General features: G+C 52.1%; 1 protein-coding gene across 1 annotated transcript; it reads right to left on the bottom strand.

Moving 5' to 3' along the window:
- Window positions 1-2,969: 2,969 nt before the first annotated feature.
- Window positions 2,970-26,260, bottom strand: rrp7a (ribosomal RNA processing 7 homolog A). Its single transcript, XM_072492090.1, has 7 exons — window positions 26,169-26,260; window positions 25,907-26,049; window positions 12,262-12,387; window positions 12,045-12,168; window positions 9,809-9,906; window positions 8,459-8,657; window positions 2,970-3,127 (listed from the first exon to the last, which is right to left on the bottom strand). Exons 1-7 carry the CDS (start codon window positions 26,215-26,217, stop codon window positions 3,042-3,044), a joined length of 825 nt encoding a protein of 274 aa, XP_072348191.1. The 5' UTR covers window positions 26,218-26,260; the 3' UTR covers window positions 2,970-3,041.
- Between the last annotated feature and the right edge of the window lie 1,352 nt (window positions 26,261-27,612).

The following is a 27,612-nucleotide window of genomic DNA, read 5'->3' as shown; positions in this document are numbered from 1 at the left end:
TGTGCAGGTTAGGTGGATTGGCTATGCTAAATTGCCCCTTAGAATCCCGGAATATGCAAGTTAGGTTACAACAGTGGACCTGGGTCGAGTGCTCTTTCTGATGGACAGTAGAGGCTCAATGGGCTGAATGGCCTCCTTCTGCACTGTAGGGATTCTATGAAATAATAAGTGTGGTCAATGACAGAGTATTGCGGACTGTCACATCCCAGAGCAATGCGCTGAGGGACGCAGTAAAGCTTGGGGCAGCCAACCCCCTCAGGCTGAATGCACCAGAGAAAGTTTGACATGAAATGTGAATGCGCATTGCAAGTAGAACCTGTAATGGTGAGGCACTGCACATGTTGAGAAACTGATCTGTATTGCACTTTGAACAAAGTACATTTATGAAAAATGAATAGTTACACTGACACTCCAATACAGTACTGAGGGAGTGCTGCACTGGGGGAGTGTAGTTTGCCTAATGGCAAACCAAGGTTCTGACTGATCTCAGAGGTGGATGCAAAAGAGCCCATGATAGTATTTGTAAAGCAGGTGTATAGTATTTGTACCTGGTGCCCTGGCCAACATTCAGCCCTCAACCAACATGATTCAAAATGGATTATCTGGTACTGGAACTAATGTAAACAGCACTGTCAATGAGTTAACACAGGGGACACAAAGGGCAAAACACCTCTCTCCAAGTTCTATACCGTGCCAATTTTACAAGAATCATAGAATCCCTACAAGGCAGAAGGAGGCCATTTGGCCCATCGAGTCTGCACCAGCCCTTTGAAAGAACACACTGCTTAAGGCCACACTTCCACCCCGTAACCCCACCTAACCTTTTGCACATCTAGGGCCAATTTACAATGGCCAATCCACCTCAACCTGCACATCTTTGGACTGTGGGAGGAAACCCACCCAGACACCAGGAGAATGTGCAAACTCCACACAGAAACCCTTCCCTTAATCTTAAACACCATCATTCCCAAGGGCAGTTAGGGATAGGCAATAAAAGCTGACCTTGACAGCAACACCTACGTCCTGTGAATTGATAATCTCTCCCTCACCGGAAGAGTCCCCCTGTTGGATTCGTGGGGAACTACAGACACTGGCCACATAGGACAAGGACATCTATTGGAAGTAGACAGAACTGCATGTTTCCCACTGACTCTCAAGGCCAGATTCCATTTGGCTGTAGTTCATGGATTTACCCCACTCCTTGCAGATAATCCTAGCCTGCTCACCTTCGCAACCCAGCACCAACCCCATTTGTTATTCACTCTCTACATGAAGCTTCCAGATTTAGCCCTTGTACCAGTTTGAAGTGGCCTGTATGTGACTCAGTGACAAGTCGTGCCCTCCATCACCTTTCCTTTCTCATTGTCAATCTTATTTTGCTCGGCAAAACCACTGGGACACCCCGTTCTCAGCTGAAGGCCTCACTTCAAGGTAGCAGCCCCCTGCTTCTCTCCGCACTGCTCCCGTAGTTGAATGACCCCCTCGTGTCTGAATGATCAGAACTGGACACGGGGGGGGGGGGGGGGGGGGGGGGGGGGCGGCGGCGGCACAGTGGTTTAGCACTGCTGCCTCACGGCGCTGAGGTCCCAGGTTCGATCCCGCCTCTGGGTCACTGTCCGTGTGGAGTTTGCACATTCTCCCCGTGTTTGCGTGGGTTTCACCCCCACAACCCAAAGATGTGCAGGGTAGGTGGATTGGCCATGCTAAATTGCCCCTTAATTGGAAAAAATGAATTGGGGCACTCTAAATTTATTTTAAAAAAATAACTGGACACGGTTTGTAAGAAATAACCTCATTTATTTATGAAAACGTTCGAGCAGGCGGGGTCCCCAAAGGGTGGGCCGTGACTCCGACAATGGCGGCCGCCAAGGTCGGACTGAGTATCGAGAAGAGCAAGGCCCCTCGAAATGCTCAGTTGCTGCGGCAAATTTGGAAAACAGTGGGTCTTCGCTTCCTCGTAGGAACCCCCCACCCCCCATACCGCTAGAATCAACCTGAGACCCCCCTCACATCCACCCCAGACTGAACATCTCTATACCCACCCTGTCCTCAGACACAACTCTGCACCCACCCTGTCCCCTCAGTGTTCACTCGGGAGTCACATGAAGTCTGAGGCATTAATATGGGGTGGGCTGTTTGGGAGCCAATGTCTAAAGGTATTTTCCAGAGACACAGTTGATATTGTCAGAATACAGAAAGTGCAGATGAAGCATTTTAAATCAGTGACTCGCTCCTCTAGAGAAAACCAACAGCTCCACTCAAACGACCCGAATTGAAACCAGTGGCTAAAAGAATTCAAGCAGATCCAGCTCGGACTGCGATGCTGGGTGTCGGCTGATTACGATTCCAGCCTCTTAACGCATTCCTGGCTCCTGCAGCGACCACTGAATCCGGCTGCACAAGCAACAAATCCCAAAATACAGCACAGGCCGAGCTCTACGGGGAGAGGAGTGAAGTTGTTTGTCTGCACAGAAAGTGCCTGCTGAAGAGTGAACTGACCGGCTGTTTCGAGATCGCCACCAGCTCAGGATAACGGGTGGGGGGGGGGGGGGGGGGGGGGGGGGTGGGGGGGTTCAGGCGTTTTACATCAGTAAGCTCTGAAACCCTGGTCATTCACCCCCACCCCCCCAAAACTCGGCATTGGCCAGTTTGACAGACAACAGGGTTCCTTTTTCATGAAGCATTCACAGCTCCCAGACCCTTTTGTGCGCCAGACTCGGAGATTCCACTGTCAGAAACTCTACCCCCGGGACTGCAGCCATGACCCCCACCCTGACCTCCGGGACTGCAGCCACGACCCCCACCCTGACCCCCGGGACTGCAGCCACGACCCCCGAGACTGCAGCCACGACCCCCACCCTGACCCCGGGACTGCAGCCACGACCCCCACCCCTGACCCCCGGGACTGCAGCCACGACCCCCACCCTGACCCCCAGGACTACAGCCATGACCCCCACCCTGACCCCCAAGAATGCAGTCCCCTCCCCCCCCCCCCAGATGGAGTCCAGTGGGCCGTCCGGTTCCCACAGGCAGACGGAGCTTCAATAAGGTTTGAATTTGCGCTCAGCCCTCAGCAGAGCAATCCTCTGTTTGTCCTCTTCAAATTTCTTGCGAAGCTGAGCAATGTCTGGAATCAGAGAGAAGAAACGATCAGGACTGAGTTACAACATAAACAGTCTGGGCTGCAAAGAACACTCCAGCACATGAACAGGCCCTTCGGCCCTCCAAGCCTGTGCCGACCATGGTTCCTGCCTAAACTAAAACCGTCTGCACTTACGGAGTCCGAATCCTTCCATTCCCACCCTATTCATATATTTGTCTAGATGCCCGTTAAATGCCGCTATCGTACCTGCTCCCTCCACCTCCCCAGGCAGCACGTTCCATATATTTACCACCCTCTGTGTAAAAAACGTGCCTCGCACATCTTTTCCCCGCGCACTTTAAACCTATGTCCCCCAGTACTTGACTCTCCTACCCTAGCAAAGAGCATCTGACTATCCACTCTGTCCATGCCAGTCATAATCATGTAGACCTCTATCAGGTCGCCTCTCAACCTCCGTTGTTCCAGTGAGAAAAGACCGAGTTTATCTAACCTCTCCTCATAGCTAATGCCCTCCATACCAGGCTACATCCTTGTAAATCGCTTCTGTACCTTCTCCAAAGCACCCACATCCTTATGGTGGTGTGGCGATCAGAATAGTACACAATATTCCATATGAGGCTGATAGAAACCTACTTTATTATAGGTAATAAAGATTTATGGAAAAAATGATTGTCATATTTTATTATTAAAAATAGTATTAAGCCATAACAGCAGACAATGTGAGAAAGATGAACATAGAACGTACAGTGCAGAAGGAGGCCATTCGGCCCATCGAGTGTACTTAAGCCCCCACTTCCACCCTATCCCCGCAACCCAATAAACCCTCCTAAACTTTTTATTCACCAAGGGCAATTTATCATGGTCAATCCACCTAACCTGCACGTCTTTGGACTGTGGGAGGAAACCGGAGCACCCGGAGGAAACCCACGCAGACACGGGGAGAACGTGCAGACTCCGCACAGACAGTGACCCAGCGGGGATTCGAACCTGGGGCCCTGGCGCTGTGAAGCCACAGTGCTATCCACTTGTGCTACCGTGCTGCCCTCTAAATATCTGATAAGATAGCCAGTGTTAAGACTGACTAGCCAAGTTATAGAATAGATCCATTGTTAGAAACATGGTGTGAAGCTGGTTGCAACATTAGAAAGTTTCCCATGCCACATTATCTCTTAAAACTTGAAAGACATACATTTCATCAAATTAAATGAATTATAAATATTTTAACCCAATCACAGTTGGAAAGGGGACAGAGCCTCAGAGAGATAATGATTTCCTTAAAAGTTCGGGAGAAAACTTTGGCTTGCTGTCTCTTCCAGAATTTATATCTTTAACCTAAGTCCTACCTTGCAAACAGCTATTTACTTTCGTTTTTGCATTGTGCATTTGACCTAAAGAAATTACTCCGAACTAACTTATATCTTGAATTCAACTCAACCATCTGTATTTGTGATGAATAAACAATTTTCTTGATGCTGTATGCGTATGAAATTTGACTTGATCAATAGACTTTGAAATTGACATAAATAGAGATGCTTGACTTCACTCAAGAAGCCCAGTCTCGAGTTCTGTATGATTGATATATCAGTGCAGCGACACGTAAATATATTAACAAAATACAGTCCCATCAGAGGCCTCACGAACATCCTTTACAGCTGCAACATGACTTGCCATTTCTCCACCCAGTTTATATCCTGCTGGATCCTCGGACAGTCCTCTTCACTATCCGCAACTCCACCAATTGCTGTGTCGTCTGCGAACTTACTCATCAGACCAGCTACATTTTGATCCAAATCATTTATATACACCACAAACAACAAAGGCCCCAGAACTGATCCCTGTGGAATGCTGCCAGTCACGGCCTTCCATTCAGAAAAGCACCCTTCTATTGCTACCCTGTCTTCTAAGCACCCTTCTATTGCTACCCTGTCTTCTGTGCCCAAGCTAGTTCTGTATCCAACGTGCCAGCTCTCCTCTGGTCCCATGTGACTTCACCTTTTGCCCAGTCTACCATGAGATAGCTTGTCAGAGGCTTTACTGAAGTCCATATAAACAACATCTACTGCCTTTCCCTCATCTATCATCTATTCCTCGAAAAACCCGACCGAATTAGTGAGGCACAACCTCCCCTTCACAAAACCATGCTGTCCATCACCAGTCAGTCCATTTGTTTCTGAGTGTGAGTAAATCCTGTCTCTAAGAAACTTTTCCAATAATTTCCCTACCACTGACATAAGGCACACCGGCTTATAATTTCCTGGATTATCCCTGCTGCCCTTCTTAAACAATGGAACAACATTGGCTACTCGCCAGTCCTCTGAATTTCACCTGTATTCAATGAGGATACAAAGTTTAGTGTCAAGGACCCAGCAATTTCCTCCCGTGCCTGTCGCAGTATTCTGGGGTAGGTCTCATTAGGCCCTGGAGGCACATCTACCTTAATGCTTTTTTAGAGTACCCAATCCATTTTTACCAATTAAGGGGCAATTTAGCGTGGCCAATCCACCTACCCTGCACATCTTTGGGTTGTGGGGCGAAATCCACCCAAACACGGGGAGAATGTGCAAACTCCACACGGACAGTGACCCAGAGCCAGGATCGAACCTGGGACCTCGGCGCCGCGAGGCAGCAGTGCTAACCACTGCGCCACCGTGCTGCCCTACTTTAATGCTTTTTAAGATGCCCAACACCCCCTCTTTATTAATATCAACATGACTCAGAATATCTACACACTCTACCCGATACTCCTCATCCACCAAGTCCTTCGCTTTGGTGAATGCTGAGGCAAAGTATTCATTTAGCATCTCTCCCATTTCCTCTGGTTCCGTACATAGATTCCCTCCGATATCCTTGAATGGAACAACCCTTTCTTTGACTACCCTCTTGCTCTTTACACATGCCTAAAATGCCATTGGATTTTCCTTAATCCTGTTTGCCAACGACATTTCATGACCCCTTTTAACCTTCCTAACTCTTAAGTTCCTTCCTACTTGCCTTTATATTCTTCAAGGGCTTCATCTGTGCTAAACCTTTTAGACCTTACCAATGCTTCCTTTTTGACAAGGTTCATAATATCCCTCGTTATCCAGGTTCCCGATACTCGCCACCCTTATCTTACGTCCTCACAGGTACGTGCCGGTCCTGAATTCTAATCGACCGATGTTTGAAAGCCTCCCACATGCGGATGTTGATTTCCCCTCAAACAGCCTCGCCCAGTCAACACTCTCCAGATCCTGCCTAATGCTGTTGTAATTCGCCTTCCCCCAGTCTAACACCGCCACCTGAGGACCACTCTGGTCCTTTTCCATAAGCAGCTTAAAACCTACAGAATTATGATCACTTGTTCCCGAAATGATCTCCTACTGAAACTTCGATCACCTGGCCGGGCTTATTGCCCAGCACCAGGTCTAATAGCATCAGCTATGACGAGCGGTTGGATAAACTCGGTTTGTTCTCACTGGAACGACGGAGGTTGAGGGGCGACCTGATCGAGGTCTACAAAATTATGAGGGGCATAGACAGAGTGGATAGTCAGAGGCTTTTCCCCAGGGTAGAGGGGTCAATTACTAGGGGGCATAGGTTTAAGGTGCGAGGGGGTTTAGAGGAGATGTACGAGGCAAGTTTTTTACACTGAGGGTAGTGGGTGCCTGGAACTCACTGCCGGAGGAGGTGGTGGAAGCAGGGACGATAGTGACATTTAAGGGGCATCTTGACAAATACATGAATAGGATGGGAATAGAGGGATACGGACCCAGGAAGGGTAGAAGATTGTAGTTTAGTCGGGCAGCATGGTCGGCACGGGCTTGGAGGGCCGAAGGGCCTGTTCCTGTGCTGTACATTTCTTTGTTCTAATATGGCCCCTTCCCGAGTTGGGCTATTTACATATTGTTTCAAGAAACCCTCCTGGACGCTCCATACTAATTCTGCTCCATCCTGCCTCGAGTAAGTGTGTCCAGTCAATATAGGGAAAGTTAAAATCACCCACCACGACAACCTAATGTTTATGCATCTTTCCAAGATCTGTCTACATATCTGCTCCTCTATCTCTCGCTGGCGGTTAGGAGGTCTGTAGTAAACCCCCAACATTGTGACAGCACCCTTCCTGTTCCTGAGCTCTACCCTATTGCCTCGCTGTCCAAACCCTCCAAGGTGTCCTCCTTCAGCACAGCTTGTGATATTCTCCTTAACCAAGAACGCAACTCCCCCACCTGTTTTGCAACCCCCTCTATCCTGCCTGAAGCATCCAAATCCTGGAATGTTTAGTTGCCAATCCTGTCCCTCTATCAACCACGTTTCTGTAATAGCAACAACATCATAATTCCACGTACTAATCCAAGCACTAAGTTCATCTGTCTTACCTGAAATACTCCTCGCATTGAAACGAGTGCACTTCAGCCCACCGGCCCCGCTGTGTTGACCAACCACTCCCTGCCTGCCCTTCCTCTTAATCTTACTGGCCTTAGTCTGTAGCCCTCCTTCAGTTATTTCCCCCGCTGACCGACTGCTCTGGTTCCCACCCCCCTGCCATGCTCGGCAGATCAATCTGTTTCTCTGCCTCCCACTTTTCTCCTTACTAGCTTTTGTTTCTGTTCCCTCTTTACAACCCTCTGACTTCCTGCATTGGTTCCCACTCCCCTGTCACATTAGTTTAAACCCTCCCCAACAGCGCAAGCAAACATGCCCCCTGGAAGCACGAGGCTTCTCCATGTTGTCTCTCTCTCTCTCTCCAGTCACACCAGTCTCCCCGTCCCACTGATTGACTGAGGTTCAGGCCTGGCGGGGGGGGGGGGGGGGGGGGGGGGGGGGGTGTCAATAGTCGGGCTTCACTCCCGGGAGAGTCGCCGTGACCGGTGCAATGGGGAAACCGAGCTGGCAGCTACTGTCAGAGCCGTTCCCGAGGCCAGTAACCAACAGCAGGGACTCGGCCTCCTGAGGAGTGTACACCTCCTGTACCGGCCCATCACAACCCACGCTTCCCACCCCTCCCTCCCCAACCCCCCACCCACCCCTCCGTCCCCAACCCCCCACCCACCCCTCCGTCCCCAACCCCCCACCCACCCCAATCCTCCACTCGGCCCACCCGTCCCTCCCCAAACCCCGACCCACCCCTCCCAAACCCCGACCCACCCCTCCCCACCCCTCCATCCCAACTCCCCACCCACTCCAACCCCCCACCCGTCCATCCCTCCCCGACCCCCCACCCTCCCTCCCGTCCCGACCCCCCACCCGTCCGTCTGTCCTGACCCCCCAACCCACCCATCCGTCCCGACCCCCCACCCACCCGTCCGTCCCGACCCCCCACCCACCCGTCCCGACCCCCCACCCACCCGTCCCTTCCTCCCCCTGACCCCGACTCACGTTCCCGTTTGGTTTCCCGGTGTTGCCAGCTGTAGAAGTTCAGCAATTCTTTCCGAGCTCGTTTGCGTTTCTCCCGTTGGATCAGCCGCAGGTTTCCCGCCTCAGTCCTGGGAATCCCCGGACGCCGACCCTTCCTGGTCACCTTCACCCAGCCATCCTCGTCTGGGACGCCGTCCTTGTCCGCAGCCTGAGCCTCCAACTGGGAACGGAACAAACAGCGAGAGGGAGTGAGTGAGCCCCGGATCACCCCCCACTACCCTGCACCGCACCCCCCCCCACCCTGCACCGCACCCCCCCCCACCCTGCACCGCACTCCCCCCACCCTGCACCGCACTCCCCCCACCCTGCACCGCACCCCCCCCACCCTGCACCGCACCCCCCCCCACCCTGCACCGCACTCCCCCCACCCTGCACCGCACCCCCCCCACCCTGCACCGCACCCCCCCCACCCTGCACCGCACCCCCCTCACCCTGCACCGCACCCCCCCACCCTGCACCGCACCCCCCCCCACCCTGCACCGCACCCCCCCCACCCTGCACCGCACCCCCCCCCACCCTGCACCGCACCCCCCCCACCCTGCACCGCACCCCCCCCACCCTGCACCGCACCCCCCCCACCCTGCACCGCACTCCCCCCCACCCTGCACCGCACACCCCCCACCCTGCACCGCCCGCATCCCCCCCTTCTGCCCGCACCCGCCCCCCCACCTACCCTGCACCCCACCCCCTCACCCTGCACTGCACCCCCCCACCATGCACCGCACCGCCCCAACCCTGCACCGCACCCCCCCCACCCTGCACCGCACCCCCCCCGCCCTGCACCGCACTCCCCCCACCCTGCACTGCACCCCCCCCACCCTGCACCGCACCCCCCCCCACCCTGCACCGCACCCCCCCCACCCTTCACCGCACCCCCCCACCCTGCACGGCACACCCCCCACCCTGCACCGCCCGCATCCCCCCCTTCTGCCCGCACCGCCCCCCCACCTACCCTGCACCCCAAACCCCCACCCTGCACCGCACCCTCCCACCCTGCACCGCACCGCCCCCACCCTGCACCGCCCCACCCTGCACCGCACCCCCCCACCCTGCACCGCACCGCCCACCCTGCACCGCACCGCCCACCCTGCACCGCACCCCCCCACTGCCCGCACTGCCCCCCACCGGCAGCACCGCCCCCCCACCGCCCACACCCCCCACTGCCCGCCCCCCCCACCCACCCCCCACTGCCCGCACCTCCCCCACCCACACCCCCCACACCTCCCCCACCCACACCCCCCACCACCCACCCCCACAACCGCCAGCCCCCCTCCCCTCCCCCACCACTTGCACCCTTCCCCTCACCCATACCTCCGCCGTTTTTTCGTCGTGTTCCTTCATGAACTGGTCGACCTCAGTCTGCAGCTCTCTGGGGTTGACGATGCTGCAGCAATAACCCTGGATCCATTCTGGAGGCAACAAAGAAAAAGGATCAGGGCCCTGCTTTGTGACAAGGCCACACCGGCCAATCAGCAAACCTTTAACACTTATCCACCATCTTTAAGACCTGTCTGAATAGGCACATGGGCAGACGGGGTATAGAAGGATACAGGCGGTTGGTTTAGATAGATCACGTGATCGCGCAGGCCTGGGGGGGAGGGGGGGGGGGGGCGAAGCGCCTGTTCCTGTGCTGTATTGTTCTTTGGAATTTGGCTTTGTTTGGGTGGCATCATCGCACAGACACCTTGTTCTGTTTCCGACTGATTTCCCGATCCTGCCGGCCCGCACTCTGCCCCCCCCCCCCCCGGCCTGCACTCTGGCGCCACCCCCCCGGCCCGCACTCTGCCTCCCCCCCCCGGCCCGCACTCTGGCCCCCCAGGCCCGCACTCTGGCCCCCCCCGGCCCGCACTCTGGCCACCCCCCCCAGCCCGCACTCTGGCCACCCCCGGCCCGCACTCTGGCCCCCCCGGCCCGCACTCTGGCCCCCCCCCCCGGCCCGCACTCTGGCCCCCCCCGGCCCGCACTCTGGCCCCCCCCCCCCCCCCGGCCCGCACTCTGGCCCCCCCCCCCCCCCCCCCCGGCCCGCACTCTGCCCCCCCGCCCCCCCTGCCAGCTCTTTTGCCATCCCCGGAGTGACAAAAGACTCGTTACTTGACCTGTCCATCCTCCGGGATCCAATACACAGTTAAAAATCTTCACCTATGACCAACTGATGAGAGTCAAGGTCCGGAATGGCCGCCAGTACAGTCTGAATAAAAGTCCACGTCATCGCAATTCGGAGCATATCTGTTTACTAAAACCATCAGTGCACCCGCCAATACCCCACTCGCCATCACATATCGCCCCCCCCTCCCCCCCAGGGTCTGTCAAACAAGACCCCTCTCGACCTTGCATCAAAGTGTGAGTGGAACGCCTGTGCCACCCACCCCCTTCCTTCGCCTCACCTGATCCCGGACCCTCAAACGTGTCTCCCGTGAGGAGACTACATCGGCTTTCCAGTCAGCAAACGCCCGGGATTTTTAACCGGACCATTTAACCCCCTCGTGTTCCACGTGACCGTCCTGAATTCCCCTCCATTGGGACCCATTTTGTGAGGAGATCCAGCTGGACCCAGGCTGACCTCGGTTCCAGGCCCACCCAAAATGGCCACCATCACCGCCCTCACCCGTCAAAAGAAGCCAGCGTCACCAGCATTCTATCACGCCGCCGCCCCTCCCTCTCATTGTTCCCGTTAACTGGCACGATGACCCCCATTTGGAAAACGAAGCAAAGAACCCAACCAGAAAATTCCCAACAACCTGTTACCCCCCCACCCCGTCCAAATTGGTAGGTACCGGGAAGACCCGAACCCGTACCCACCCCTCCCTCGGCTAGACAAACTAACCCAAACTCCCAGGGGAAAGAAAACATGGAACCCAGAGTAACAAAAAACATTGAAAATGGGAATAAACAGACAGATGAAGCTGTAAACATTCAGACCTCTCACAACCACACTCAGTTCTCCACAGACCATTCATCATCACAAAGCCTTTCGCCTCCTCTGGCGTATTGAAATAATGGTCTCTGATCTCTGGCTTCAAACGTGATCCAGTTTCACCGGGTACAGCATTCTGAACCATACTTTGTTCTTGAAGAGTGCTGTCGTGGCCTTGCTAAACCCTGCTCGATGTTTAGCCAGATTAGCCCGATACCCAATAAATCTGAATGGAATGTCCCTCCCAGCTACACTCTCACGTGGTCTTTACCCACGTTAAAATTCTCCTTGTCCAAATACTTGTGTCAACGGATGATTACCACCTGCCGCGGATCCCCGGATCTCGGTTCTGGCCCAGCAACCCACAGACCCGGTCCACCTCGAGTGTTTCATGCAGAACCCCTCCCCGACCTATTTCCCGAACATCTTCGCCACGTACGGGGGGGGGGGGGGGCGCTTGTACCTTCAATTCCCTCCGGTAGCCGCCTTGCGCCCGACCGCTCACTTCATGCCCGTCACCGGAAGTGCCCCTTGCCCAATCCTGTCTGCTCTCTGTCCCCCCCCCCCCCTGCCTAATCCTGCTTGCACCACCCAACCCTGCCACTGCTGTAGGCAGTCAGCCTGTGCACTCACTCTGAAGGCCTGTTTTGATGGGGTGATCGCTTGGCGACAAAACCCAGGGCTCCCGGCGTTTCGAGGACACAGCAGCTTTCACTCCAGCCGGCTTCTTAAACACCACGTAGGCCACTCGGAAATTCTGCAGCAAGAGAAGAGGAGAGTTAGACAGCACGCAGCACAAAGCGGGAACACTGCCCCCCCCCCCCCCCCTTAATGTGAATAAGGAACATACCTGTGCAGATGGGCCCGAGAAGAACTTGGATTTCTGCTTTTCAGATTTGGACCCTGTGCCTGGCTTTTCCTGCAGTTCCACTGAGGTCACGGGCCCACATTGTGAAAACAACCTGTGCGCACACTCCTAAATCCATACCACACAGGGAAACAAAAACGAGACAAATTTACACACTCAGTCAACATTAATTTTAACACACACATTTCTTTTTTGCTTCGAGGCCTTTTCCGAGTTTTCACGTCACTCGTCGAAGTGGTTGATACCTGGGCACAGAACGGTGTTGATGTGCTCTGTCGCGTTTGCCTGTCGCTAAAGATTTGCAATATCTCCAACGTCGGGGAAATCGGCAGTCTTGATTTTTGCTGGGCGAAGGACGGATACCTTGTATTAGAACATCGAATTTACAGTGCAGGAGGCCATTCAGCCCATCGAGCCTGCACCGTCTCTTGGAAAGAGCACCCGACTTCAGCCCACAACTCTGCCCCATACCCGTAACCCAGCAACCCCACCCAAACCCTTTGGACACCAAGGGCAATTTAGCAGGGCCCATCCACCTAACCTGCCCGTCTTTGGAATGTGGGAGGAAACCGGAGCACCCGGAGGAAACCCACGCAGACACGGGGACTATTATTGCACTTTATGCAAGGAGAATGTGCAGACTCCGCACAGACAGTGACCCAAGCCGGGAATCGAACCTGGGACCTGATGAGGAAATTGAACAGGGTGTTATTTAGATCGAGCCATTTGCCTCTTGCACCCATCACGAAGACAAAATGTCTTGATTCAGTGCCGCCGGTTAATTCCTTATTTTCAGCATTTTTTCTTTCCAAGCCTTCCCAAGGAACATGTCGTTATCCTTGTAACGGACTGTTACGTCGACTGCGATCTTCTGGTCTGTCCTGAAGATAACGTCAGGCTTCCATAGGGAGCTGTCCTTGGCGACGAGCCGAGATTCCAGGTACGACGTCCAGCCGTATTTGGGCACGTGCGCGCGGAGCCCGTCTAGGATCTCATTGTGGCGTTTGATCCCAGCCATCTTCACGAATGGACACCAACCGGGAATGTGTGCGAGCGTTTTGTTGGAAACCTCGCACCTCCTGCAAGCTTTTACTATATTTGGACGTCCTCTCGACATGGTTGTCCGTGTAGAGTAATGGTTGGTGCGAAGCAACGTTTTATCGATGAGTCGGTGAGACTTGATGTGAAAAAAGGATTTTGTCCAGGTGCTAGATTTTCGTCTTTATAATATGAAATGCCAGCTCCCCAGCTGACCTTTTTTAAACTCTATGTCTCGATCCACTCCCTCCACACAGCGTACCTGTGCGCTGGCTTCTCCTTGGGCCGGCCTTGGTCTCTCTCCATGGGTGGTGCCACCACGACTAGACTTTCGGGGTCTTCATCGATCTGGCTGTAGTCCGACGTGTTGGAAAGGAAGTTATTGATTTCCTTTCGGACATCGAGTGTACATGGTACATGTTTTCGGCCCGATACTGGAAGGATGCCTCAATAACTCAGTCAGCGGACATCTCAAGTGCCGCGCGTTTGCGAATAACCGCGGATGGGATTTGCACTTACAACTTCAGCATATCCAAACCGCCGCTCCGGTTATTGGAATATAGGAGGCCGTCGGTAGCGTGCGGTGGGAGGTGGAGGATTTTCCCTTGTAGAGTTCTGGATGATCTGATCCAAATTACGGAGCGTATTCTGCAATACCTCCACTAGAATTAGGTGAAAATATGTCCTGGGGATAATATGCATTCTTAAGATCTCGGTTTTCTGTGCAGGTCAGAGAACCTTCTGGCTACTCAACTTCCGTGACGCCTGCCCATGGGTCTATTCGGGCACCCAGGTATTTCTCTGTGTCCCCTGGGGGGGCTGTGGGCGGTTATATCTATCCCAAGCTTCCAGTTTTTGCTAAGGTTGTAAATGAAGGTCTTCGACTTGTAAGTAAAGCGGGATCCTGAGGTGTTGATGCAAAAAGACTGGAGGAGCTTGATGTTCGTCTCCATCCCTCCATCCGCAAAGGCCAAGCAGTTGATTTTTCAGTCGCCGATATGCATGGCGACCCTCACGTTGGCCTTCTCCAGGGAACATATCAATGGATCCAGAGCTAAAGTAAAGGCGATAGTGGGTCGCCTTGTTTGACACCCCTCTCTATGTTTATTTCTCCGGTCTTAGTTTTGTGACTCTCGATCATGGTGGTGTTGTTGGTGTATAGGTCAGTGACTATTTTTACAAAGTCTTTCGGAAGTCGCATTCTTTGTAATGCCTTTACTATGTGTTTGTGCCCAACCGAGTTGAACGCCTCGGCCAAACATAACTGCGAGGTCCTTTTTGTTCTTCTTCGCATCCTTCATGATGTTTTCAAGGACTGCAATGTTTTCATTGCATCCCGGGGTTGCTGAATCCATTTGTCTTGGGTTAATCCATACGGCCTCACTGAGGCGCTTTGCCACGATTTTGGTTAACAGGCGGAGCAGCATAGGATCGATAGTTATTGGCCGCCAATTGTCAATTTCTTTTAGGTGTCCTCGCACTTTGGGATCAAGACCGTTCTGCCCTTTTTGAGTGAATCGGGATCGTCGCTGATTTTAACCAGAGGGAGAAGAGCCGAGGTAGCCGTGTATCATCCTAGTCATGTATGTTCTGGACATCAACCAGTTTCATACCATCTGGGCGCGCTCTTCTCATCTATGCCCTTCGTTACCTCTTCCCACTCGATTGGTTTCATCAACTCGCCCTCATCGGTACCGTCTTCATACTTGGCGAATTTGCTTAGGTTGGCCTTGTTGTTTGGTTTCAACAGTTTCTCTCGAAAGCAATGTTCGAGTTCTTCTTTTGAAAAATGAAATGAAAATGGCTTTGTTTTTAGGACACCGGCAATCTCTTAAATTTAGAGTACCCAATTCATTTTTTCCAATTAAGGGGTGATTTAGCGTGGCCAATCCACCTACCCTGCACATTTTTGGGTTGTGGGGGTGAGACCCACGCAGACACGGGGAGAATGAGCAAACTCCACACGGACAGTGACCCAGAGCCGGGATCGAACCTGGGACCTCAGCGCCGTGAGGCAGCAGGGCTAACCACTGTGCCACCGTGCTCCCCTCTGGCAATCTCTTTATTGATAAACCAAAGCCCTTTGAATCTAACCACCAGCTCTCTCAGGAGTGCAACCTCCTCCGCCCAGGCTGGGAAGTGGCTTTAGAGGGTTCGAGCCTCTAAAGCAGAGCTGGGTGCTCGTTCCTCTTGTGCTGTCCCAGCCCAATTCTGGTCGTGAACCTCTTCTCGCAGATGCTGCAGCCAAAGGCTCCGGTCAGAACCAGCTGCCTTACTTCGGTCCTCGCCTGCTTTCTGCAACCCGAGCATTTGGTTCTGATGGATTTGTCCTGATGTTCCTTGGCCATATGACTGTTAAAACAGTCCCATGTTAGGGAGGATGGCAATGCACAGTCTACAGAACAACCCGTTGGTGGGATAGTGGATCGTCACTTCAACATTAAAGGAGACAAGTCTACTCCCCTGCCACTTCTGAAACATCCTCTTAGCCCAGGGCCCATGTGGGGTCAGTGGTGGCCAGGCACCTCCTCACATGGTCAATCTGCCCGGTTCTCATCACCCTCTGCCCCCCAGTGGATTCTCTCGCTGTGCCCATCCCCGCCCATATGACCCCCCAAACCGTGACTCCTTTGACCCCCTAAATTGTGACCCTATGCCCACCAAACCACAACCCTACACCCCTCCAAACTGTGAGCTTCGCCCCTTTCACCGTGACCCTTTGACCCCACCTAAACTGTCACCCTTTGACCCCGCCTAAACTGTCACCCTACACCCCACCAAACTGTGACACTTCACCCCTCCAAAACGTGACCCTTCGTCCCCCTAAACCGTGACCCCCTTAAACAGTGACCCTTTGACCCCACCAAAGCATGACCTACACCCCTGCAAGCCGTGACCCGTCTCCCCCAAACCTTGACCCTTTGACCTCAACCTTGACCCTACACCCCTCCAAACTGTGACCTATGCCCCCTCGGCACTGTGACCGGGCCTAAACCCTGACCCTTTGACCCCGCATAAACTGTGATCCTTTGACCCCGTCTAAACCGTGACCCTACACCCCACCAAACCGTGATGTAGCCACCTAAAATGGCTGATTCCCGATTAGAATGGTCAAACCCCGATCTAAAATGGCGAACGAAAGAGGCTGATGGGAAAATCAGCCAACAGGACTCAAACGGACAGCTGCAGGCAAAACAGTGTATTCGGCTCTGGGGAAATCGGCCCAGACCGATACCTGCAGCCATTAACATCACAACAACCCAGCCACCTGCACACTAAGCAGCCATCCCCGGGAACAATTGCTACACATTAGCAACATAAAGCCGATCCAGACCTTTCGGCGCCAGCAGTGGCTGTGACAAAGGAAGGTAGACGACCACCCCCCGATCAAGGAATCGCCCCATTATTGGAGCATATCGAACCAAGTGATTGGGACCAAGTCCAATCACTTGGAACCAGGTACAAGGTCCGCCTCGAGAGGCGGGAAGCCCCTAGGGACTATAAAAATAGGGGCCAAGTTCAGATCGACCCTTCTTCTCCTGCTCGCAACCTTCGAGACCCTTCGACAAAGACAACTGTGTTACTCCAGCGATCGCTACCAGATAGGCGCTCCAGAGTATTGACTTGTACCATCTTTGAACCCCGCAGGCTCAGACCCAATTCGAAAGACCATTCGTTTCCCTGACCTGGTGGGCCATTTCCAAAGTTAAGTATTGGCCTTTAGTGGTAGGTAGTAGTCTAGAAGTAGGATTATTGTATAAGTATTTATTGCTGTATATAATAAATGATCGTTGATTTTGCTCTTACTAAGCGGTGTGCTGTATTATTAATCATTACTTGGACTTGAACCACGTGGCGGTATCAGAAAGATACCTGGCGACTTGTGAGCAAAGGTGACAGAATTAGAGCTAATAAAACTAAGGCTAATAAGAGCAACATTTTGGCGACATCCTGACGGGACCCGATCTAGAAGTGGAAAACCACTCCGGGAGAACCCAAGAAATTTTGAATTACAATCCAATTGGAAACAAACAACAAACCACAAGTGTTCAAGCGGTTCTGGTTAATAATTCACAATTCGGAAGTGTGTGTATGCATGCGTAACTAACAGGGCTATAAGAGTGGGCAAGTGTCCCATTTGGTAAGAGGAAATTCGGAAATATCTCAAGGGCAAAGGATGGCCCATGTGGAATGATTTCTGCAATAATGACGAATCAGGTCCCGGAAGTATAGGGCATACTTGGTGGGAGAACACGAGTGAGATCCATAAAAAGAACTTAGCAAAAGCGCGCAAGCCGATGGCAATCGTGTCCTGTCTGGCACAATTGCGAGGCACAGAGGAGGTCGTCAAGACGCTCCGCAAAGAAGTAGAGGGCATACATCGTATGAGTAAAGTCGATGTATGCGAGGTGGAGAAAGAGAATCTGGAATTAAGGAGGAAATTAGCAGCAAAGGACGAAGAGGTGGCTGACGCCAAACGGGGTCACAAGTCTTGTCTAGCGCATTTGAGTATTTTCCAGTCCCAGTATGAAAAGGCTCATCAGGACACGCAGCGTGCAGACCTGGTAAGGAAAGAAACAGAGAAGCAGGTGGAGACGCTACAGAAACAATGTAGTGATCTCAAGGCAGCCTTGAGAGCGCTCCACGCTGCCACCACAGAACAAAGACAGAGCACCATAGACCATGCAAAGTTCCGGAAGCAAATTGCAGAGCTGCAGTCACTGCTTTCTGTCCAGAAAGGATTTCAAGAAACCTTTGGGGAAAAGTTAGACCAGGAAGACGGCCCTGATTGGGAAGAATTACAGGAAACAGTGCAGAGATATGTTCAGGGAACATGTGCGCAGGGAAAGCCCCAAAGGAGAAAAGCAGCCCCACCCCCCACACAGCAGGTAGTTCAGGCTCCCATGAACCCTGTAACCACCCACCGCACAGCCACATCGGACGAGGCGGAATTCCTATATTCCACCCCCCTAACAGTGACCCAATTACGGGACGTGTGCGCAGAAATCACACCGTTCCTCCCTGCTTCAGACCCACACCATTTCTTTGCCACCGTCAAACATCAGGCGACCATGTACGGCCTGGATGAGAGAGAGCATGTAAAGCTCATGGTTCTAAGTTTGGAACCATCGGTAGCAGCAGCCCTTCCCGACACACAGAATGTAGGAGGAGGCACCCTTGCAGAAATGCATACCGCGATCCTGGATGCGATCGGGTATAACCGGGGTGACCCCGTAGATGGCCTAAATAAGTGTAGGCAGAAGAAGTCTGAACACCCCACAGCATTCGCAGGACGCCTGTGGATTCACTTCGAAGTCGTTTTTGGAGACGTAGACCGTGCCCATTTGTCCCCAGACAATATGGCCAAATGGACCCGCACCCTTATCTCCCATGCCACGGAGGCAGGACAGAATGCCTGTAATAGTTATGATCCCTTAGAAGAGGCCCATAACGAGAAGTGGATGGTTAAAAGATTGTCCCGCGTTTGGGAGCAGTCTGATCACAATAAACCCGCCGCTAAAACCACAGAGGAAAAGCAAGCCGCCGCAGACATGCAGGCGGTAAAAGCCACACCTCACAACCCCGCCTGGGTAAATGAGGGAAAGAACAGCCCCCCACCCAAATCACAAGAATGTTACAACTGCGGACAGTTGGGACATTTTGCGAAAGAGTGCAATGGCCCCAAAAAGCCACAGAGAGCCCAACAGACAGGCGCTCTGATTAAGAAAAAGGCAGAGCCCATCCATAGCATTAGCGCCCATTCGGATCAGACGGACTTGAGCGAAACAGACTGACGGTGTACGGGCTCCCCCAGTTGGGTCTGCGACACCCTTTGGGATAGGTCAGGACGACCCTTAGTCGCAGCAAAAATTCGGGGACAGCCCATCGAGTCTCTTTGGGACACAGGAGGGTCCCGCACCATCATAAATTCCTCCACCCTTGGTAAGGACATGTGGCCCACTACAGCCACTATCACCCTCAGCGGCTTTACAGGCCACTCGCAGCAGGGACACATCACAACCCCTGTATCCATCCAAATCGGAACCATAACCACAAAACACCCCGTAGTTTTAGTAGACCTACCCCACACAGCAGAACACATCCTGGGGATTCATTTTATGAATTCCCACCACCTTTCATTCGATCCAGTCAACCAGTGTGTCTGGAAGATGGCAAAATCCGCTAGAGCCCCCCGCAATGCTCAACATAGGGGATTATATGAACAAAATTAGCGCAGTAGGCGAGTTTTGGTTCAACCCCACCACGCTTAGCACGGACAAGCAGGTTAGGACAGTCCTGCAAAAGAACAGGGCAGCATTCGCGACCCACAAGCACGACTGTGGACGGATGACTGGCTCCGTACAAGTAACAGGACCGGACCCTAGACCCCAAAAGCAGTACGGATTCCCCCTAGAAACAGAGGGAGAAATCCTAAAAGTTATAAAGAGCTTATTAGAGCAGGGCGTACTAAGATCAGTAGCTTCCACGAACAATGCCCCGATTTGGCCAGTAAGAAAGCCCGACGGATCATGGCGCCTGACCATTGATTATTGGGAACTCAATAAAGTCACCCCCGCAGCAGCCCCCACCGTAGCAACAAGTCCCGAGACCATGCTCAGGCAGGGACTCAATTCCCGCTATTTCACGGTTTTGGACGTCAGTAATGGATTCTAGTCCATTCCATTGGCAAAGGCGTGCCAGTATAAATTTGCCTTCACTTTCCGAGCTCAGCAGTACATGTGAACATGCCTGCCACAAGGCTTCCACAACTCCCCCTTCATTTTCCACCGACAGCTGGCAAATGGACTAGCAAAATGTTCTCGCCCCGAATGTCTGGTACAGTATGTAGATGATCTACTACTGCAGACAGACACAAAGAAAGAGCACACTAAGCTTCTGTCCAAACTCCTGGAATTACTACATTCCATTGGCTGTAAAGTCAACCCCAAAAAGGCCCAGATATTGGAAGAAAAGGTGATATATTTGGGTACAATTATCACACACGGCAAATGCGAGATCGAGCATAAAAGAATTGAGTGGATCGCTAAATTGCCCCTTCCCCAGAACGTTTCAGCCCTCCAGTCGTTTTTAGGACTGGTTGGCTACTGCCGAAACCACATTGACGGTTTCGCCAGCAAGGCAGTGCCCCTCTCAGACCTCCTAAAGAAAGGAGCCCCCTGGGAGTGGCTTCCGCAGCATACGGATGCTGTGGAATTAAAACAGGCGCTCATAGCCGCCCCCGCACTACAAATTCCAGACCCGCTTTCCCCTTACGCCATAGAGGTAGCGACCACAGACCGCACCCTTTCAGCCGTGCTCCTGCAGGAACGGCACGACCAGTTAAAACCCGTAGCTTATGCTTCCCGACTTTTAGATGCTGTGGAGCTGGGATTTTCAGCCTGTGAGAGGCACCTGCTCGCAGTTTTCTGGGCAGTCCAGTACTTTTCATACATTACCGGACTGAACCCCATCACCATTCTGACCGAACACACCCCCACCCAACTTTTACTGGACGGACGACTTAAGACGGTACCGTCAGCCAAATACGCGCAGCAAGGTGGACCCTTCTCTTGCAGGGACGGGACATCACAGTAAAACGGACAAAGACGCACACATACTTAGCCGACAATTTGCAGTACCCCGGAACCCCCCATGGTGCGAAATCATCTCGCCCCACCATAATACAGGCCCCTTTATAGCTAAAACACCCCCCAGAAAAATAGGAAATTCATCTCAGAGCCCCCCTCACCCGGACACGTGTGAACGCATTAGGATTTATGTGGATGGATCTTCCACAGTCTTAGATGGGCAACGCATAACAGGTTGCGGGATTTATGTTGAGGACGGGCAGGGACGCGCCCTCGAGGAAATAGCATTAAAACTCCCCGGGCACTTAGGCGCGCAGGCGGCAGAGCTTGTGGCCATCGTGTACATAGTAGAGCACCCAGATTCCTTCCCCAGCCCAGCAGACATATACTCGGACAGCCTCTATGTCTGCAACAGCCTTACAGAATTTCTGCCCCCTGTGGGAAACAAGAGGATTTGTTTCCGCATATGGGAAACCACTCCCCTCAGCCCCATTACTCCGCCATATTTTACAAAAAGCCCAGAACAGGACTTTTGGCATCATAAAAGTCCGCAGCCACCATCGTTCCTCCCCCCTGGAAATGTAAAAGCCGACGCACTGGCTAAGGCAGGATCCAGGCATGGGTATTTTTGGAAACCCCCCGAAAGCGCGCCAGTGAGTGCAGTGCAGGTCACGCAGACTAGGATCGAGGATCTAGTAGAGGCCCAGAAGCAGGATAGCGCTCTCACTGAGATCGTGAAAGGGATGTTTCCAGCCTCCTACGAGAGGTTCAGAAATACGATAACCACACATGACGGTGTGGTGTTAAAGGACACCCTTTATGTAGTTCCTGAGCAGGATAGGAACCAATTGATTTGTTTATTCCATGATGGCCATGGACACCAGGAAATCGATCCCACTACAGCCCACCTCAAACAGCTTTGTTGGTGGCCAAATCTCAAGGAAGATGTAAGCCATTACATTGAGAATTGCCTTATCTGTGCGCAGAACAACCCCGATAGATATGCCAAAAAGGCCCAACTCAGCCACACCTGACCCGTTAACGGTCCCTGGACTAACCTCCAGATTGATTTTATAGATCCATTGCCCCCTTGCAGGAATGGCTATAAATGTACTGGCGGTTATAGACACCTTTACAAAGTGGGTGGAAGCATATCCAGCCCGCACCAACACCGCGAAAACCACAGCCAAGATCCTAACCCACCACATCCCGCAGTATTGAATCGGACCAAGGTTCTCACTTTATGGGACGCGTCATACAGAACGTCCTCACGATATTTGGCATCACCCAAAAATTCCACATTGCGTACCACCCACAGTCGAGTGGTATAGTGGAGCGCATGAATCGGACCCTAAAAACCACCCGCTGAAAAATGGTCCAGCAGAACAACACCACTTGGGATTCAGTCCTCCCTTTTGCGCTGATGTTTTTGCGTAACACTGTTTCCACCTCCACAGGTTACACCCCACACACCCTCATGACCGGACGCCCCATGATAGGGACAGAATACTTGTTAGGTCTAGACCTGACCAGCCCTGAAGTTACGGCCCTCACCCACGAGAAAGCCGTGGAGCAATTAGTTGCTAATGTAAAAACGGCTCAGTTAGCAGCCGCAGTAAAATTAGGCACCAAAAAGAAACAGAGCAAGGCCTGTTTTGATAAGGCAGTGCATGCAACATAGTATGATTTCGGACAGCAAGTGATGCTGTCTGTATATAACCCCAGCACATTCCTGTCTCCAAAATACTCGGGTCCGTACTCCATTGCGGATAAAGTAAGCCCATCAGTTTACAAAATACAATACCCAAATGGTAAGACTGCGTGGTTTCATATAAACCAGTTAAAGGCTTCTGGAACACAGTCAAACCACGCCCACCACGTCATGCTTGACGCAGCAGACCACACCCTGCCCACAGCCAACGTAACCACACCAAACCCCGCCACGTCCAGCCCAGCCACGGACTCGACCTCGACTCCACCCCCAAAATATACACTCCGCCCCGGAACGCCCACAGACTGCAGCAGCAGAGACAGCGACTGTGACTCGGACGATGGCCACAGCACGCCTCCCTACTATCCCCACGCAACTGGACCCACACCCAGCGACTCCGACTACGAGCCTAGTGATCCCTTCCTGATCACTTTTCTAAACAAATCCCACCACCGAACCACACGGACGACCCCGACTTTGTCCCCACACAACTCAACACAACTTATTGGCACTGCGACAATTCCTACAGACTCGTCCACAACGACGAGAGCAACCCCAACTCACACCAAGCAGCCCTTTCCGCCCTAATCCACTCCAGAGTTTGGCACCCGGGAGAAGGTGACGACCTCGGGTCTGACTCCCAAGCTGCCAACCCCTTTGCGACCCTGTTCGCAACCGAGATCGGAGGTGTCCACATGATGATTTAAAGGAAACGCTTGGGAAAAGTGTTGTCCTTCCTGGTGGAACCAGCAGGTTGTTTTGTGTTGTTCGTACGTTTGTTTAAGTGTTGTTCGTACGTTTGTTTAAGTGTTGTTCGTCCGACAGGAGAATTTTTCCACCCGCTTGTTCAGCGGAACCAACTTTTCAGCAGATACCTGCTCACCAGACCACACGCTTGTTCAGCGGAGCTAGCTTTTCAGCTGATACTTGTTCGGCTATCGGATGCCCGATCATAACTGCTCTTGTGATTCAAGGATAGAATCACGGTAGCAGCCCCACCATGAAGACTACATTTTTGCCCGTCCTTGTCGGTTGCTCAGGCAGTGGAGAAACGGCGTGAGACCCGCCCTGCCTGGGGACCCCCCCCTTGGTCAAACACGCTCGGGTAGGCGAGATACGGCATTGGTAGCCGTCCTACCCGGGGACTCCATCCAAATCTTACCCGTCGCGGCCCATATGCACCTCAGTTGACATTCTTTCATTTCAAAAAGTTTTATTTGTTTAGGCAACCTTTAGGTTGCTGCCACCTGCTATTTACATCCAGGAACATTTGGATGATAACTCAGCACTGGTTCATGATTGGGAAGTGCCATGTCCTAAAATTTGTTTTGGAAAAAAAAAATGAGGGAGTCACACATAGTGACCAATCATAAGGGAATAATTGGTCCCAAAGGACAGACACACTAACATACCGGATATTAAACCAAGGTAGTTACAGATACTATGCTTGTTTTTACAGAACTCCAGAAGCTCCAGGACCGGAGAAAACAAAGAACAAAAGAAAGAAAAGGAAAGAGGACAGCCAGGACAGCCATGAGGACTTCTTTCATCGTGCTCAACATTCTTTTTGTGGACATTTGGTTGCGCGTGAACGCGAACCCCATGACTTCAAACCTCCCAGCCGTTAATGTTTCACTGTCCCGCAGTACCCAGTGACCAGCGACACTGCATCTTCATGGTATGCCAGGTTCATAACCTGGTACTCCCTGTCCTACGTGATCGAAGCACTGTTAGCGTTGGCGATACTCTGCTGTGTAGTGCAGACTATGCACCTCCGTAAATGGAGGAGAGCGTACCGCGCTCGAACCCTGGTATATCAGATCAGATCCCCTATATTCGGTTACGACCAGACCCCTGCAATCTATAACAAAATAATAAAGAGCATTCACTTGCGTTATTACTGTGAATAAAGAAATGTACAAAGTTTTCATGAAAAAACACTATGATCCTGAGCTTGACTGCCAAGTCAGGAAAGATTATGGAATAATGTGATTTTTGTTGTATGTTTTAGGAAGATAGGATAATGCAATGTTTAGTGAGTATAGTGTATTTAGGTTAAATTAGAGGTTCCAAGTTTGTTATTTTGTAAATGCATGTCCCTGCCTGACATAGCGCCCTTAGAATTGATAGGTAAAAAATTTTGTGCATAGCTAGGGTCAGAGCAGAAGCCATGTAGGAGATGTCCCCCCCGGTCAGGGAACGGAAAGAACAAAATTGATGTGATCCTTCACGGTTCGCATTAGGATCACAAGGAGGGTATGTAGCCACCTAAAATGGCTGATTCCCGATTAGAATGGTCAAACCCCGATCTAAAATGGCGAACGAAAGAGGCTGATGGGAAAATCAGCCAACAGGACACAAACGGGCAGCTGCAGGTAAAACAGTGTATTCGCCTCTGGGGAAATCGGCCCAGACCGATTCCTGCAGCCATCAACATCACAACAACCCAGCCATCTGCATAGTAAGCAGCCATCCCCGGGAACAATTGCTACACATTAGCAACACAAAGCCGATCCAGACCTTTCGGTGCCAGCAGGGGCTGACACAAAGAAAGGTAAACGGCCACCCCCCCCCCGATCAAGGAATCGCCCCATTATTGGAGCATATCGAACCAAGTGATTGGGACCAAGTCCAATCACTTGGAACCAGGTACAAGGTCCGCCCCGAGAGGCGGGAAGCCCCTGGGGACTATAATAGGGACCAAGTTCAACTCGACCCTTCTCTTCCTGCTCGCAACCTTCGAGACCCTTCAAAAAGAAAACAGTAAGTCTTACTCCAGCGATCGCTACCAGTTAGGCGCTCCTATCAACTTGTACCATCTTTGAATCCCGCAGGCTCAGACCCAATTCGAAAGACCATCCGTTTCCCTGACCTGGTGGACCATTTCCAAAGTTAAGTATTGGCCTTTAGTGGTAGGTAGTAGTCTAGAAGTAGGATTATTGTATAAGTGTTTATTGCTGTATATAATAAATGATCGTTGATTTAATTTTTACTAAGTGGTGTGCTGCATTATTAATCATTACTTGAGCTTGAACCACGTGGCGGTATCAGAAAGATACCTGGCGACTCGTGAGCAAAGGTGACAGAATTAGAGCTAATAAAACGAAGGCTAATAAGAGCAACAGTGACCCTTCGCCCCCTAAACCGTGACCCTTCACTCCCCAAACCGTGACCCTATGCCCCCAAACTGTGACCCTGCACCCCCCCTAAACCGCGACCCTTCGCTCCCCAACTTCCCTGAATCGTCTCGACTGACTTTCAGACACCCCCCGGTGGGAGGGGTTGTTACCTGGGTGATGTACGGGGGCAGGTTGAGAACAAACAGGGTCCGGTCTTGGGGGCGCCTGCGGTCCGCGGCCTCGCGGACCCGATGCGGCTTCACAAAGAGATGGCGGGAGGCGCGGCTCTTCGCGGAGAATCGAACCGGGATGGCTGAGAGAGAGAGAGAGAAAGAGACACAGGTGAGTCTGAGTCGCACAAGCCGCCCCTCGCCGTGCGGGACCCTCCCCCTCAGGAGACCCCGCCCCTCAGGGATCCTCCACCACCCTCACCTGTGAATCCTCCGCCCGCGGTTCCCGCTACGACTCTGGGCGGCGCCATCTTGGAAAGCCCGGAAACACTCCACGACCGGAAACGCCGCCCACCGTCGCTGGTCGGCCAATCGGCATCGACCGCGCGCAGGCGCTTTCCAAATAAAGAACGCGCTTGCGCAGTGTTGCCTGGTGCAGAGCTGCGCCTGCGCACTAACCGCCCTCCTCCGGCGCCATATTTGATCCTGGCGGTTCTGATCGTGGATTGAACTCCACTGTTGACCAAAAACCTGTTCCAACTAAACTTTGAATTTATTCAGTGTCAGAACCTCCCCTGCTCTCCCTGGGGAAGAGAATGCCATTCAAAATCAACAACCCTTTTTTGTTGGGGTATTGGTTATGTAAATCCTTGTTGGCTGGTTTGTTATCCATTGTGTTAAGATTTATAATATAAATGCCTCAATAAAATATTTTTTTTTAAAGGCAAAAGTCAAGAACCACCTGAGAGAAGGAATTCCTCCTAATCTCCATCTTAAATGGGAGCAGAGTGACGGACTGACATCCCTTACCCCATTTATGGGACACAGTCTCCTGGGCCGATGCTGTTCTACCCACAATTCGACCCTTTACTCACGCGCACACAGTACCCGCTCTCCTTCTACCTACCCACACTCCCAGCCATAGAAGCTAAGGTTAGGAACACAGAACATTGATAATACTGGAGCCAGTGTGTCTGTGGCAGCGTCGTGTATCTGTAGCACTTGGGGAGAATGGGGTCAAAGGCTATGGGGAGAAAGCAGGATTAGGCTATTGAGTTGGATGATCATCCATGAACGTGATAAATGGCAGAGCAGGCTCGAAGGGCCAAAATGCCTCCTCCTGCTCCTATCTTCTATGTATCACACTTTCCAGCTCTTGGTCTACATCCCTGTAGTTTACAGCACTTCAAGTGCATATTTTTTTAATGTGTTAATGGATCTGCCTCTACCACCCTTTCAGCCAGTGAGTTCCAGGCACTCACAACATTCTGGGTCAAACCATTCTCCTCAAACCCTCCTTGCCAATCACTTGATATCAATGTTCCTTGTTTATTGAACACTCCCAGCCTATCAAATATTTCCTTATGGCTAAAATTTTCCAATCCTGGAACACGCATGTAAATCTCTTCTGTACCTTCTCTCGGGCAATTACACTCTTCCTGTAATGCCGTGACCAGAACTGTACTCAACTGCCCAACTCTCAGCTAATGCTGTATCCCCATAAACCTTCTTCTTAACCACGGATTAATGTAACTATTCTGTTTGCATGCTCTGTTGGACATGCACTTCAAAGGTTTCTCTGGTCCTTTACATTTTTCGGTATCCTACTGTTTCTGGTGTATTCTCTTGCCTTGTTTGCCATTTCCCCTTCCATTACCTCACCCTTCTCTGGATTGAATTTAATTTGCTAACTGACCAGTCTTTAA

This window comes from Scyliorhinus torazame, chromosome 29 (genome assembly GCF_047496885.1).
Source record: "Scyliorhinus torazame isolate Kashiwa2021f chromosome 29, sScyTor2.1, whole genome shotgun sequence".
Classification (NCBI taxonomy): domain Eukaryota; kingdom Metazoa; phylum Chordata; class Chondrichthyes; order Carcharhiniformes; family Scyliorhinidae; genus Scyliorhinus; species Scyliorhinus torazame.
The sequence above is the reverse complement of the archived record's forward strand: the minus strand, read 5'-3'. Positions and strand labels throughout refer to the sequence as shown.